The sequence below is a fragment of the Mytilus trossulus genome, chromosome 2 (genome assembly GCF_036588685.1).
Source record: "Mytilus trossulus isolate FHL-02 chromosome 2, PNRI_Mtr1.1.1.hap1, whole genome shotgun sequence".
Classification (NCBI taxonomy): Eukaryota; Metazoa; Mollusca; class Bivalvia; order Mytilida; family Mytilidae; genus Mytilus; species Mytilus trossulus.
Window position 1 is genome coordinate 6,770,918 of NC_086374.1, and position 15,395 is coordinate 6,786,312.

The 15,395-nt window shown below is 29.8% G+C and overlaps 1 protein-coding gene across 1 annotated transcript; it reads left to right on the forward strand.

Annotated features, from left to right (window-relative positions):
• The first annotated feature begins 12 nt into the window (after window positions 1-12).
• LOC134706381 (probable serine carboxypeptidase CPVL) lies at window positions 13-14,174 on the forward strand. Its single transcript, XM_063565277.1, has 13 exons — window positions 13-152; window positions 4,129-4,311; window positions 5,558-5,676; window positions 6,235-6,349; window positions 7,103-7,161; window positions 7,874-7,953; window positions 8,554-8,620; window positions 9,047-9,169; window positions 10,370-10,501; window positions 10,979-11,077; window positions 11,291-11,464; window positions 13,248-13,430; window positions 13,919-14,174. Exons 2-13 carry the CDS (start codon window positions 4,137-4,139, stop codon window positions 14,015-14,017), a joined length of 1,425 nt encoding a protein of 474 aa, XP_063421347.1. The 5' UTR covers window positions 13-152; window positions 4,129-4,136; the 3' UTR covers window positions 14,018-14,174.
• Window positions 14,175-15,395: the final 1,221 nt, after the last annotated feature.

Sequence of the window (15,395 nt, forward strand, 5' to 3'; positions counted from 1 at the left end):
GGTAAAATTTAACCCATCTACGGAAAGGAAGAAAAAATCCGTTTGACCACATGACTATCATGTGATGTCACACTTACAGTGCAAACGATAGTAAGGCTGCAGTGCATTATTTAATGGGCATTTCATAATTTAAGTTTCTGTGATATAATCAGGTAATTTTTTTCTAGCCTTGTCAATTTGTTTTCAAATTTTATAATGTTGTCAAAGAGAAAGAGAGAGAGACTTTTTTTGCAGAAATCCTTTTAGAATAGAATAGAATATCTTTTATTTCCATAAGAGGTACCCACAAGGGGCATAGTGCATATACATTCATGACAATATATAGTTACAAACAATTACAAATACAATAAAGCAAAACAACAAAACAGTATGCTTTAAAAAGTTAGACATTTTAAATAATCTTAAATATTACTTACAGTATCCCAGTGTTATATTATAAATGTTTACTCAAGGCAGGTGTTTTGATAAGAAATAGCCAAGTTGTTTTAAAATATTAATAGACTCACAGTTTAAAAGCCAAATAAATTTATTGACCATATCCAAGGAGTAAAAATTTTTACATTCTTTAAATATCAGATCAAATAACATATCTCTATCCTTAGAGTATACAGGGCATTCTATAAGAAAATGAAGTTCATCTTCCACTTTATTTAAATCGCATTTATCACAAATTCTTTGATGAACTTCTAATTTGGAATATCTCCCAGTTTCAATTTTAAGTCTATGAGATGAAATCCTGAATTTTGTGATAGCTTTTCTCAAATCAAAATTTTTCAAGATATTTAAATAATTTTCTTTACAAAATGATGTTTTAAACTGACAATATGTTCTTAGTTTTCCTTGGCTATTTTGGCTATAAGCATTTTCCCAAGATTTAACATAGGATACTTTTAAACAATTAAGTAAACATTTTCTGAATTTGTATTTACTAAAATAAATGAAGTTACTAGGCAGGTCAATAATTTTACATAAGTGTCTGACACTGCTATACCAACTATTGTGATTTTTATCATCTAAATCTTTAGAGGTTTGTAAGGCTTTATATAATAAAGAGTCCTCAGGCATATTTTCAATTCTAAAATAATAATTCAGTAAATTTTTCACAATACTAATATAAATAGGAAATCTACCTAGTTCAGAGAGTACAGCAAAATTGCTGCTCTTTCTGTTTACACCCAAAATAAATTTTGTTATTTTCATGTGTAATTTATCTGGTTCAAGATCTGAATAAATTTTATCTAAGACTATATCATTTCTAAATTTACTACTCTTTGGGTTAAATGTACCCCAAATTTCAGAGGAATATAAAGAAATAGGTTTGATCATGTGATCAAATAGATGTAGACTGGTAGTAATTTTTGGATGTGAACGAATAACATCTTTGCATAATTTATAATAGCCTTTTAGACTCTTTTTGTACAATTCCTGTCTTGCATGAGAGAAGACTCCTGAAGCCGAAAATATAAGGCCTAAATACTTGTAGTGTTGTACACATTCCAGTTCAACTTGCTGAAGAGTAAATTTTTCATTGATAAGTCTACCTTGCTTATTAAATACTAAAATTTTTGTTTTATTGGTGTTTATGTTTAAGCACCAGTCAGAGCAAAACTTATCAACATTTTTTAACTTAGATTGAAGACCATATGATGTGGTAGAGAGCAAAACAATATCATCAGCATACATTAAACAATTAATATTAGTATCACCCAAAATCAGATCATCATCAACATTATCAATATATGATGGAAAGTCATTTATAAAAATTTTGAAAAGATTAGGGCTTAGGTTATCACCTTGTCGAACCCCTAATTTAACTCTAAAAGAGTCAGTTATATATTTCTTTATGTTGTATTTGCAAAAAAATTCATGTTTAATGTGTTTGTATCTTGGAATACGCATTGTATCATATGTGCTTTGTCCAATAAAATATTTGAATTTGAATAACTTATAAGCATGGAATTTGTAAAAATAATCAGTTAATACTGTAGTGATTTTACTTAAATTAATAAATCTCTGCAAAAGTGTACATTTAAATTTTAATGAGATGCAACCTTGGACTATTATACTATAAACATAAATTTAGTATAATAGTCCCAGATGCAACATAAACTTTATTGGTGTTCAAATCATAAAAAAAATTGTTAGTGCATTTTGAATATTTATACATGTAGAGTGGGGTGCTCATTTTCACAATATCTTTCCATTTTTTCTACATTTTATATTCAGGTCTATTTGTTTTTGAATTATACTGACAATTCTATATGAAGATAACTTCAAATGCAAAACATTCATAAGCTTGAAAACAGGTTTGTTTGAAATTAATCATCTGTAAAGTTAGATTAAAGGGTGTTTAAAATTACCTGATGTTTTGTCAATAGAGGACACATATTCACTGTTTTTTTTCACATCTATTTAAAACACAGGCACTTGTCTCAGAAAAAAAATTCCTATATATATACCTTAATATATGTTATATAATAAGGAACATAAAGAAAAATATTCTGAGACGAGTGCCTGTGATTTAAAACCAAATAACTTTTTATAAAAAAGTTTATTTAATAATAATCAAATAAATTTTGTTATAGATGAACAGCAGACATTTCAAAAGTTTAAAAAAAAAAAGAAATTTAGGCCAATCAGTCCAAAAAATACTATGAAAAACTTCTTTGAAAACTTGTGTTTTTCATTCAGGAAATTGACTGAAAATCCGTTTTTCGGTCCTTTGCAGTAAGTGCAGCCATTTTGTTTAAGTTTAAAAATAATAATAGTTGTTATTAAATTATAATTTATCAAATTTCTTCCATTTCAGTCATCCTTTGAAGTTTTACACCTCAAAATCATAAAACGGCAAAATTGTGTCCCCAGCGAATATGTGCCCCCCACTCTACCAAGAATTCCTAAGAATCAATGAAATGTTGGTAATTGTATGACAGTACATCATCATCTCAAAGATAGATTAAGGAACATACATGTAGTAAAAAGCTTTTTCTGTTGGTCCTTTAATTATTGCATTATAATTGTCCAAACCATTTAGTATTAAAAAAGCTTTGGAATTATGATGATAAAAACAGGAATGGACATGATAGAACAGATTTGTTTTATTTGTTATTCCTGCATAAATTATTATTATATAATAAGTCTGCAATGATCCTAAGAATTTAAATTTTTATGTAGATTTGAAAACAAACATCTTGTGTGTTGAATTGAATGAAGTGACAAGGTCATTTTGTAATACATGTAGCACAAATATGACGAAGACGTTACTAAGTTGTAAAACTTGTGTCTGATCCTTTTTTCATTTTGAACAATAAAATATGTTTAAACTACAAATATGGTATGGGGTAAATGTCAGTAGGACAATATTGCAATCAAACCCAAAAGACATCAGTAGAGTTCTAGTTTATTCTAATTACAACCATTTGAAGACAAAACTGTAAACCAACTTATTTTCACTAGCAATTTATTTTCGCGTCTTTCACAAGTAAAAACTAATGCAAAAATAATAGTCGCGAATATGTAAAACTAGGTTGTTTTCCTTATTAAAGTACACCAAGAAAGCTGGAAAATCGCAAAGTGGATTAGAAAGGGTGAAACTCAAAATATAGAATAAGCAAAAATTAGTCTGTTTACAGTATTTTTGCATATCATGAAAAGGAGATGTGAGACAGATGTCAAGATGTGTAACTAGCAACCCAATGAAAAATTTAATCAAAAGACATCTAGATGGCATGTACCGTGTGTATGGCAATATAAAAAAAGAAGATGTGGTATGATTGCCAATGAGACAACTATCCACAAAAGACCAAAATGACACAAACATTAACAATTATAGGTCACCGTACGGCCTTCAACAATGAGCAAAGCCCATACCCCATAGTCAGCTATAAAAGGCAGCTGTACTTTGTCTCATATATAGAATGTGATTGTCACATTCCGAAAGTTTAAAGTGGAGGTTTAAGTTATATATCAGCAGCCAACACTAAAAATAGCAAATGAACATATCTAACATGGAACTAGTAAACAATTCATTGAATGTCAATTGAAGTAAGTTGTGTATACTATGATTTTGTCACTTATTTTTTTTGTGAAATTGAACAGTCAATGACATTTAAAAATTCTTTTCTTTAGATTAAACCATGATGGACAGAATTGCAGTATTATTAGTTATAGTCTCCTTAGGATTTGTGTCTGGAAGAGGTTTTCTAAGGACAATGTTCCCTAAAGAATACCCTCCTATGTTAAAGAATGGACAGGATCCTGGTGAACCAGTCTTCTTATCTCCTCTGATTGAACAGGGAAAGTTTGACGAGGGTTTGTATGGAGTTATTTATTTAACAAACAATAATGATTAAATATCACACATCGTCCCATATTATATACAGTAGTCATATTGCTTTTGTCAAATCAATCTGTCAGTCACAAAAGTTTTTCCAAGTAAACTTTTCACAGTTAAAAAATAGTTATGATAAGAGACTTGACAGGTTGGAGTATTTATGTTCCGCCTATTTCAATGATTGTTTCGATTAAATCCTCTGATTTTCAAAAGTAAAACATGGATTTCATAAGTTGTTTTTTTTTTTGTTTTTTTTATAGTTATCATCCTTTTTAACTTGGACCAGAGGGTAGGTGATGATATGATGTACATGTATTTGTGTCAAATCAAACTTTAATCACTCTATTTTTTTTACAGTACAGATACTACTAATGTGCAAATTGTGAACAATTTTTATATTTCATTATCCGAAAAATAATAAGTGATATTGGTAATTATAACAATACTAGGTCACTAGTCATGGACACACTTACATCTTTCTGTAAAGTGTATTTTCCTCATCATTTTCCTGTTCTGAAGTGTTTTTACATGATGATGAATTCTACGTATGACTATAGCTACTTCATGTCTCACGTCAGGTAGCTGTGACTTAATTTTATTTTCACTGTCCATCCTTAATCATTGTCATTTGCAGCTAGTTTTTGTTTGTCAAGTTTTTGTATAAAGGTTGATCTTGATAAAGCCAGAGATCTTTTGTTTGCATTATGCATGTTATGTAGTTATTTGTTTAACAGTTATTGAAATAATTTTGTAGGTAAATCTCACTACTATTCATTTGATCATTCCTGGTATCTTCAAAGAAATAAGTTTTAGTTTTACAACGAACACCAAAACATTTTAGTTGATTCTAGGGGACATCTTGATCTTGTGATCTTTTTGGTTCACTTTTTAAAGACCTTTTCACATCTTTCAAGATGAAGAACAATGATAAGAAATGTTTTCCATGCACTGTATTTCTTACTACATGTATCTGTATAACATGGGATTATTTTTCGTATGCATCCATGCATTTTATCCATGATGCTTTTTTTATTAAACCTTTGCAGGGATTTTCTATAAATTTAGTTTAGAAAGTTCCTGACCTTTGTATAGAAAATCCAGATCAGGTTCTTTTTATATCTTTGAACATGTTGAAGACTGTTAAAAAGTCAGTGCAAGAATAATTCCCTTGTTAGTTTGGTACATTACAGAATTTCTTTGACACAAGTTGTATATTTTTTTCAGCCCAGAAAGCCAGTTTAGTTGGTGCATTAGATGGAACTAGCCTAAAAAGTTATGCTGGTTTTATAACAGTTAATAAAACTTATAACAGTAATATGTTTTTCTGGTTCTTCCCTTCTCAGGTAAGAATATAACAAGAGATGTCTAAACTTGTTCCATCCTACAATAAGGCCTTGCTGATTCTTAACTTATTTTATCCTGCAATACGAATTTGCATTGTTCCATCCTACAGCTAGTAGAACAATTATGGATCTGAACTATGCAGACCCTACAGTACAATTAGACTTTACTAAGGCTTACTGAAGGGCATTTGTTTAACTCTGCAGTATGTTTTAGATACACAATCATATATATGGAGAGAGGTGAAACTCTATTTCGGTTAAAGATCATATTTGTAGCATTAGTAACAATGTCTAATAGACAGATTCCAGAAGTACCGGTAGACTTTTGCACTAATTTCATGTAAAAGTTTTTCCAAGAATCAATGGGAAGTAACCTATCCTATTTAACCAGAAGCAAATTATCTCCCTTATTAAAAGGGAAGAAGAATTGTATCTGTATAAAAATTTATTTAAACCTTAATTATCGTTAGGTCATAGTGTGTTCATTTGTTTAAAAAAACTTTTTTTAAATTATTTATATATATTTATTCTAAAATTTGTTGTTTTATGTAATTATAGAAAGATCCAGCCAATGATCCAGTATTATTATGGCTACAAGGTGGACCTGGAGGTTCTTCTTTATTTGGATTATTTGTGGAAAACGGCCCACTTATGGTAGACAAGAACTTTAAATGTATGTATAGATATAGCAACAAAGGGGATTTACAGTGTAAAGTGGCATGATTTCAAGTTTAGTACTTTTTTTTCTTTTTGCTTTCCGTAAATGAGCTATTATTTATAGATATTTTTTATCCAGGGATTAAGATTAAAAGAGAAAGGGTTGTGATCTCGAAACTAGTTTAACCTTGCTAATTTAATAATAGTCATGAGCCTGTCCTCAGTCAGGAAAATCAGCAATTATGCCTTTCAATATAAAAATAAGGAGAATATGTGATATGATTACCAATGAGACGAAAAGTTCAAATGAAGTGGATATAAGCAAATATAAGCTGAAGGACGCCTCCGGGTGCGGGAATTTCTCGCTACATTGAAGACCTGTTGGTGACCTTCTGCTGTTGTGGTTTTTTTTTATTTTGGTCGGGTTGTTGTCTCTTTGACACATTCCCCATTTCCATTCTCAATTTTAAATATACGATGAGAAAAATCAATAAAATATTTACGCTTTGTTTTAAAAGGACCCAATATGAAAAATATGGAACAATCAATGGAGAAGACTTACAGTCTGATTTATTACAAAACAAGATACGAAAAACAGATATAACAGACTTAAACCAACCACAACCACTGAATTACAAGCTCTTAACTTGAAATGTGGTGGGGTTAAACATGTCTGTGGGCACTCAACCACTCCCCAGATCTCAAACATATTGATGTTCATAGGGTCTGCATAGGTTTATTGTATTTACTAGTATATATTATATTTCAGTACTGGAGAAGAAGATAAATTGGAACAGTAGATATTCAATGCTGTATATAGATAACCCTGTAGGTCATTAACTACATGTATTTTTTATTATTTTTTACTGTTATAAAAAGCAGCTTTCCACATTATCTGTTTATATATATATATAAATAATCCATAAATGAATAAAGGCTTAAACTAGTTAGTCATTTCCACACTAACTTAGAAATCTTTCAGCCTGCATGTATTTCAAGTATTTTCTCTGTAATATCAGTCATTTTATTCTGTGTACCTAAGGATTTTTTTTTTATTCTTATGTTTTTGAAATGATAATTTAATGTATTATGACATTAAAAGTTTCGGTGAGATGAAATATAAAACTGAGAATGAAAATGGGGGAATGTGTCAAAGAGACAACAAAGCGATCAAAGCGAACATTCCTCTCACTTGTGTTTTATAAGAGAATATAAAAAGTATTAATTTTTAATATTTATAGTAGAAGAGTAATAATAATAAAAACAGCGTTACAAAAAATTTTCTTTTTAAAATACTTAAAATTCAGAATTTATTGCTTTGTTTTTGTTATTGGAAAAAAAATTAAAAAATTGATGGCATTGTTTACAGATGATTTGTACACAGCCATTCCTAAAGATGTATTTATTAACTTTGAATTTTGTCCATAGCTAAACAATTGCATACATGCAAACATTTTTTTATTTATTGTTGACGGTATTCAAACAGTTTTAATCGGTTAATTGGTGACATATAATAATGATTTTTTACTTGATTTTGAAGGTTGGAACAGGATTTAGTTTCACAGATAAAGATATGGGCTATGCCACCAATGAAGTTGATGTTGGCAGAGATTTATACAGGTATTGAGATAATTTCCTTATCTATTTCTAAAAGTTATAGATAGAAATATTATATCAATATGTAAAGATTGTAAAAGAGATTAAAAAAAAATCAAAATGGGATTGGCACCATATACATATATATATGCATTCTCTGAACTAGCTGAAAGTAATGCATTCTGTTGAAGGGACGTTAGGCTAGTGTGTTCTTGAATTTTGATATTGAAAATGGAGAAAAAATATATACAAAGGTTATTAATTTTATTGAGAGAAAAGGGAAACAGATATAATTGCTAATGAGACAACTCTCCATCCGAGACTAAATGATATAGAAGAAAGCAAATGTAGGTCACCAGACAGCCTTCAACAATGGGTAAAATTCATACCACACAGCAAGTTAAGTATATGTATTCTATCAAATACAAAATTTATTCTCAAATTATAGATAAAACAGAGGAACTTACAGAAAGTTGATCAGATATTAAAAAACAAAATTAAAAAGATTTTATTCATAGATTATGTAATTATTGAGTAACTTTGAGGTTTTAAAACTTCATCATAAACTCCATGTCTAACATGTAGAAAATCAGAATTTGTAGGTAATGATTTTATATTTTTCAGCTGCTTGACACAGTTTTTTATGGCCTTTTATCAGTACCAGAAAAATGACTTTTATGCAACAGGGGAGGTAATTACTAAATGTTCTATTAAATGTAAAATAAGTCAGTATCGGTAAATTTAAATGAAAATAAAAAAGAGTGTTAATATATTTCATAACTTTTGTATGTGTATTAGTCCTGTTTTTGGCAAAGCGTTTAAATTAAAAAATGAAGAAAAAAAAATCAATTTAAAAAAAAAATGGTATTTAGGTCAGGGATTTTAGTTGTGTCCTGTTTTTGGCAAAGTATTTATAAGAAAAAATGATTTTATTTTTCAATTAAAAAAAGAAGTTATATTTTTGTCAGGGGTTTTAGTTGAATGAGGCAAAGAGAGTCCAAAATTGTTTTAATGCTAGTTTTGATGTACAGCATTTTGATGCAGTTTTTTGTAGGATTATATGGATAAACTTAATGATATAAAAAAAATCCTGAGTGTATTTAATTATTTATTGCAGTCATATGCTGGTAAATATGTGCCAGCAATTTCCTATAGAATCCACATGGAGAACCCTACAGCTAAAGTAAAGATAAACTTTAAGGGGATGGCAATAGGTGATGGTCTATCTGATCCCCAAACAGTAAGTTCTTACTTATTCTGACTGAATTTAATACCTAATATTTACTACAACACACATAGGTAGTGTCAACAAATGAAATAAGCAGTCGCCTGTATGTACAAAATGTGATGCAAACATGTAATCTTTTTGGTCATGAAAATATTATTTGAAAGGGAAGTCAAATTTCATTTCATTATTAATTTGTTGAATATCATATTTAAGAATAGGAAAACATTGTTTACAATTCCAAAGATACAAAAATTACGTAATAATCAGCCTTTGGTGGGCGTGTTTATTGTATTTTTCCAATGAGTTCAAAAGGTTGCATTTTCTCTGCATTTTCTTTTAATGTCCACTTTTATATATACTGTGGATTCACTTATTTTTGTAAGTACAAATTTGAGGAAACTTACATGTTTGTGGATATTTAATTTCGTTGTTTTGCAGAGGTTTGCATACAAGCCTTTAGGCAATTTGTCATTTGTTCAACATTTTCTTTCCTGCTTTACCTTACCCACAAAATCCACGAAAATTGTTATCCAAGGAATAATGATGAATCCACAGTAATAACAAATGATGATTATTCCTCTCTGTGTATTTATGTTAATTGTTACAATACTTTACTATGTGTCTGTAGATGATGCCATAATATGCCACATTTATGTATTGTATTTGTAACACTATTTTACTATGTATCTGTAGATGATGCCACAGTATGCCACATTTATGTATTGTATTTGTAACACTATTTTACTATGTGTCTGTAGATGATGCCACAGTATGCCACATTTATGTATTGTATTTGTAACACAATTTTCTATGTGTCTGTAGATGATGCCATAATATGCCACATTTATGTATTGTATTTGTAACACTATTTTACTATGTCTCTGTAGATGATGCCACAGAATGCCACATTTATGTATTGTATTTGTAACACTATTTTACTATGTGTCTATAGATAATGCCACAGAATGCCACATTTATGCATTGTATTGGTAACACTATTTTACTATGTGTCTGTAGATGATGCCACAGTATGCCACATTTATGTATTCTATTTGTAACAATATTTTACTATGTATCTGTAGATGATGCCACAGTATGCCACATTTATGTATTGTATTTGTAACACTATTTTACTATGTCTCTGTAGATGATGCCACAGTATGCCACATTTATGTATTGTATTTGTAACACTATTTTACTATGTATCCCTAGATGATGCCACAGTATGCCACATTTATGTATTCCATTGGACTTCTAGATGAGAAGCAGAGAGCTTTCTTCCAGTCACAGTCAGATAAGGCTGCTGCTTATATCAATGATAGAAAATTCTTAGATGCTTTCATGGTAAGTACCGAGAAAAGAATCTAATATCTTACAAATATCATCAATGATTTAGCAAAATGAGAAAATGTTTGTTACAAATATTGTTTGTCCAAAAATATTGGATAATTCATTTACTTTGGACATTGTTGTATTTATTTTGTTAATATATAGATTTATCAGAAGGATCTTGTTAGGTTGCCATTGTCAAATTTTAGAGGAAGAGAAATAAAAAGTTAAATGCCTTGTTATTTGGTGAACAAATTAAATATTTCTTGGTAACAATTTTTTTGGAGAATGAATTTGCATAAGATGAACAAATGATTTCAAGAATGAATTTATATAAGATGAACAGGCTAAAAATGTAGAAAGTATTATTACTATTACTATTTCCCTTCTAGTTTTTGCCATATTTTCTATATTCACTGTATTCAAATCTATGTCAATGACACATTATTCCTCCTCCCTCAAATTACAATTGCATAAATCATTCTATTTCAGATATTTGACACCTTGTTAAATGGAGACATTACACCTTACCCATCATTTTTCTACAATGTCTCAGGAACAAAGAACTATTATAACTTTTTGTTGACTCAGGTGAGTTTACAACCCAACGTATATTTAACTAATGCAAGTTTATTTTTTAAAACGGATGATATATATGACAGGTTATCTATTCATTAATAATTAACTGCCTTAAATTGTTTAAATTCTGACAGAAAATTTGCTAAAATAATCAATGTGATCTATTAATTTAACATTAAGGGTGTAGTTTACCTTTAAATTATTGATAATATATGTCTTCAACAGGAACCCGATGATTTTAATTACTATGGGAACTATTTAGCTCAACCAGAAATAAGAAAAGCCATCCATGTAGGAAACTTAACCTACCACAGTGGTGATGCTGTAGAGAAACATCTACTCAATGATGTTATGGATACAGTCAAACCATGGATAACTACACTTATGGAAAATTATAAGGTAATTCTGATACATTCAATGAACTCATTGAAATTTTGTATGCAAAACATGCATTTTTCCTTCAAAAGACTCATCATCATCAGTAATGCTCGAATCAATAAAGTTCAAAGGCCAATACAGAATTAATTTGAAGATCATTGACATCCACAGAATTTGAAGGATCTCAAATTGTCTAAATCAGTAAAACCATTGATAGTGTCAATGAAGGAGAGATCTAGGTTATTTATGTAATAAAACTATTTTCAAACACAAACAAAGAGAGAATTTTATGCCCCACCTACCATAGTAGAGGGGCATTATGTTTTCTGGTCTGTGTGTCCTTCCGTCTGTGCGTCCTTCCGTCTGTGCGCCTGTTCATCCGTCCCATTTCAGGTTAAAGTTTATGGTCAAGGTAGTTTTTGAAGAAGTTAAAGTTCAATCAACTTGAAACTAAGTACACATGTTCCTTATGATATGATCTTTCTTATTCTAATAAAACAAAATTAATCTTTTGACCCCATTTTCATGGTCTACTGAACATAGAAATTAAAAGTGTGAGTTTCAGGTTAAAGTTTTTGGTCAAGGTACTTTTCAATGAAGTTAAAGTCCAATCAACTTGAAACTTAGTACACATGTTCCCTTTTGGTTGATCTTTTTACTTTTAAGGCTAAATTAGATTTTTTATCCAATTTCACGGTCCATTGAACATGGAAAATGATAATGCGAGTGGTGCATCCGTGTACTTTGGACACATTCTTGTTTAAGGTATTTTAAAAAAATTATTACAGTAAAATCATTAATTTGAACATGTAGATAATAAAGGAGATTGTTGGCTATAACCTCAAAGTCGTGTTCAATATTTTGCATGCTTTACTTGCAGTCAATGATATATATAGAAACGATTGGAAGTGAAAAACGTTGCAGGCCTATTGTTACATAATATGCATTTATTGTTCATGTATTGTTCATTTAAAAGGGCATTGAAAAACACTTTAACAAATAATAGTTCATAATTCCAATGGCACCAGTTTCACAATTGGCCTCTTTGTAATCATGGGTCCATTTGATGTATGAAGTTTGATGGCTCTCACTACTCCCATCATTCCTGGTGATCAAATCATCTATAACTGCTAGTTTCCACATCATTCTCTGTGAATTGTACATGATTTGTACAAGGGATTCAACTTTCACATGTGTGCTTTGGTATCCTGGTCATGGCACCAATGTTTTGGATGTGTAGATAATAAAGGCGAGTAATGGCTATAAACTCAAAGGTGTGATCAATGTATCATATGCTTTACTTGGAGTCAATGATATACATAGATTTGTCTGCAAGTGACGTTACTGGCCTTTTGTTACGTAAAATAGCGGTAACACATTAACCAAATAAATGAGTATTAAATAGACTGAACTGAAACTTAACTAATTCACAACAATCATCAACAAACTTAAGGATATTAAAATAGTAAAACCCTGGATAGCCACTTTCAAAAGATAGTTATAAGCTGTTATTACATTACAACCATGGATAATTTCATATCTCTGATTCTCTACTTTGAAAAGAATTCTGCTCAAACTGATGCTAGAATTTTCTTAAACTTGCACTGAGTTGAGAGTGACTTTGAAATGGAGAACATTCCTATTTATAATTGAGTGATTGTCAGACATTTCAAATCCAGTAGTAAACATAGGAAGCATTGCCAATACTAAACTTTCTTGTTCCTTTTGTATGATGTTCATAACTGTCAGTCAGACATTACAATTCCAATAATGGAGTGTTGCTAAGCTTCTCTGTTATTTTTAGGTGATGTTTTACAATGGTCAGTTAGACATAATTATCCCTGTACCAATGACAGAAGCTTTCCTACTGTCTGTACCATGGTCTGGTGCACAGAAGTATTTAGAAGCAGAAAGAATGATTTGGAAAGTTAACCCTAGTGATAGAGAAGTAGCAGGCTATGTTAGACAGGTTAACAACTTTTACCAGGTATGTTTGAATAATACAGTCAAGTGATAGGTTTTGTCCGTATTTGTGATATTGAATATAACTGATTGAAACCAAATAAATTTGAATCCTCTTGTCCTCACGCCTTCTTTATATCAGAAACATCTGGTTTTAAGCATTGAATGTTTCTAATACAAAAGAATCAAATTAAAGTGCTTTAAAGATTAGGACTGAAAATAAGTCTGGTGATTGCTTTATAATCCTTTAAATCTCTGCGTAAAAGTTTGTCAGATTACTAAAAGAGTGTGGTGCTTTTATGCTTATAAAGATATAGGTGACTTAGGAGTACATAAACACTATACACAAGTAGTCCCCATGAAACTGAACTATTAAGAATCCTAAAATGAAAATGCAAGAAACTCCATTTGTGATTACTATATTCCAAATTCTTAAAATAGTTGGTGCTTCAAAAATGAGAAAAACAAGTCACTAAGAGTATCAATGTCTAAATTGTCCTGTTTATTTTGTAGGTGGTTGTGAGAACGGCAGGTCACATTTTACCATATGATCAGCCAGAAAGAGGACTTGATATGATTACAAGATTTGTAGAAAATAAATCATTTGTTTAGTTCTCATTAAGTACACTACCTCAAGTTTAAATCATTATAATACCACAAGTTTAAAGCATTTCTTGTTTATATATATACCGGTATTTATGCATAATTTATTTTTGTATTAATAATTCTGTCTGTTGAATGATTTTGCATTAAATTATTTTTTCAATTAGACTTATTTTTGTCTTGCCTGCGATGGAAGAAGATAATCAAAATCACATTTTATTAATTTGTCTTACTGATGTGTTTGAAGCCATTAAAAAAACACCTCTGGATATTATTAGGTATAAGATGAAATTTATATTAAAAATTACCAACATTTTTATAGATGTTTGAAAACCAGATGTTTTTAATTGCTTTGATTTTTTGGTGTAAGTTTGTAAGAGAGTTTCAGCAATATGGAATGATAAACTAATGATACAAATGAATATTTTGTATCCAATTATATGTGCTTATAACTAGGGTCAGGACGGTTATTACACTCTTGATAATATTTCTTGAGTTTTGCAAGTTTATTTATTGATGTTTTAAAAAGCTTTGAGATAAGGGACACTAACCCACAATAAGTAAATTGAGGTATATGGGACATTATCCCTAATGCGCCTCTGATTGAGGAACAAAAAATCTCTGTGTAGTGATATTGAACATGTTTAAGGGGGCTCGCGGGTCTAAATCAACTTTTTTTTTCTAATATAGGATTTTCCTATATTTTTCTATGATTTAACCTTATCTTATACCTAATGGAAATATAAAATAAAAATATGGGGTCACCGTTCATTTAAGCTCACAATTTGCCTCTGAAAGAAGCATACATTTTTGTTAATGTCCTTTTTTTTCTGTTGAACTAATAGGAGAAATATTGGAAATATCGAAATAAAAAAATAAGTAAATTACAGAAATCGCTAAAATTTTACAATTATTTAGTTTATGTACAGCATGTTTGTAAACAATAATAAAAAATATAGGTCACTGATGAGTTTAAAAAGATATTTTAATTTAAACGTCCAAAAATGCCTTTTTTGCACCAAAGGGAGATAATTTGGAGCTTTTTCAATGATATGAACATTTTAAAAGTCATCTGTGGCCAAACCAAATCGATTTTTCTTGGTTATTTTTGTGCCATATAATAAAGTAATAGTTAATTGTGTAATAATTACAATTTGTAATGAAAAAACAAATGTTTAATTTTTTGCCGATTTTTTTACACCTGCGAGCCTCCTTAAGTTTTTAACAAGTGACTGAGCTCAACTTTTTGTGTTGATCTGGAAAGTATAGGACCTTAGAATAAATGTGTAAAAACTATGGAGTTATTATATGTATTCAAAGTATTAAATTTTTAAAGAAATTATTGTGTGAAAAAAGGGACTTTTTACCATGAAGAGCCGCATCACAA

Bases quoted from the DNA above. Each gene is read 5' to 3' on its own strand.
- LOC134706381 (XM_063565277.1), top strand. From the start codon at position 4,137: ATGATGGACAGAATTGCAGTATTATTAGTTATAGTCTCCTTAGGATTT. The intron at 5,677-6,234 runs GTAAGAATATAA...ATGTAATTATAG, and splicing joins TCTGGTTCTTCCCTTCTCAG to AAAGATCCAGCCAATGATCC. The intron at 13,431-13,918 runs GTATGTTTGAAT...TTTATTTTGTAG, and splicing joins AGGTTAACAACTTTTACCAG to GTGGTTGTGAGAACGGCAGG.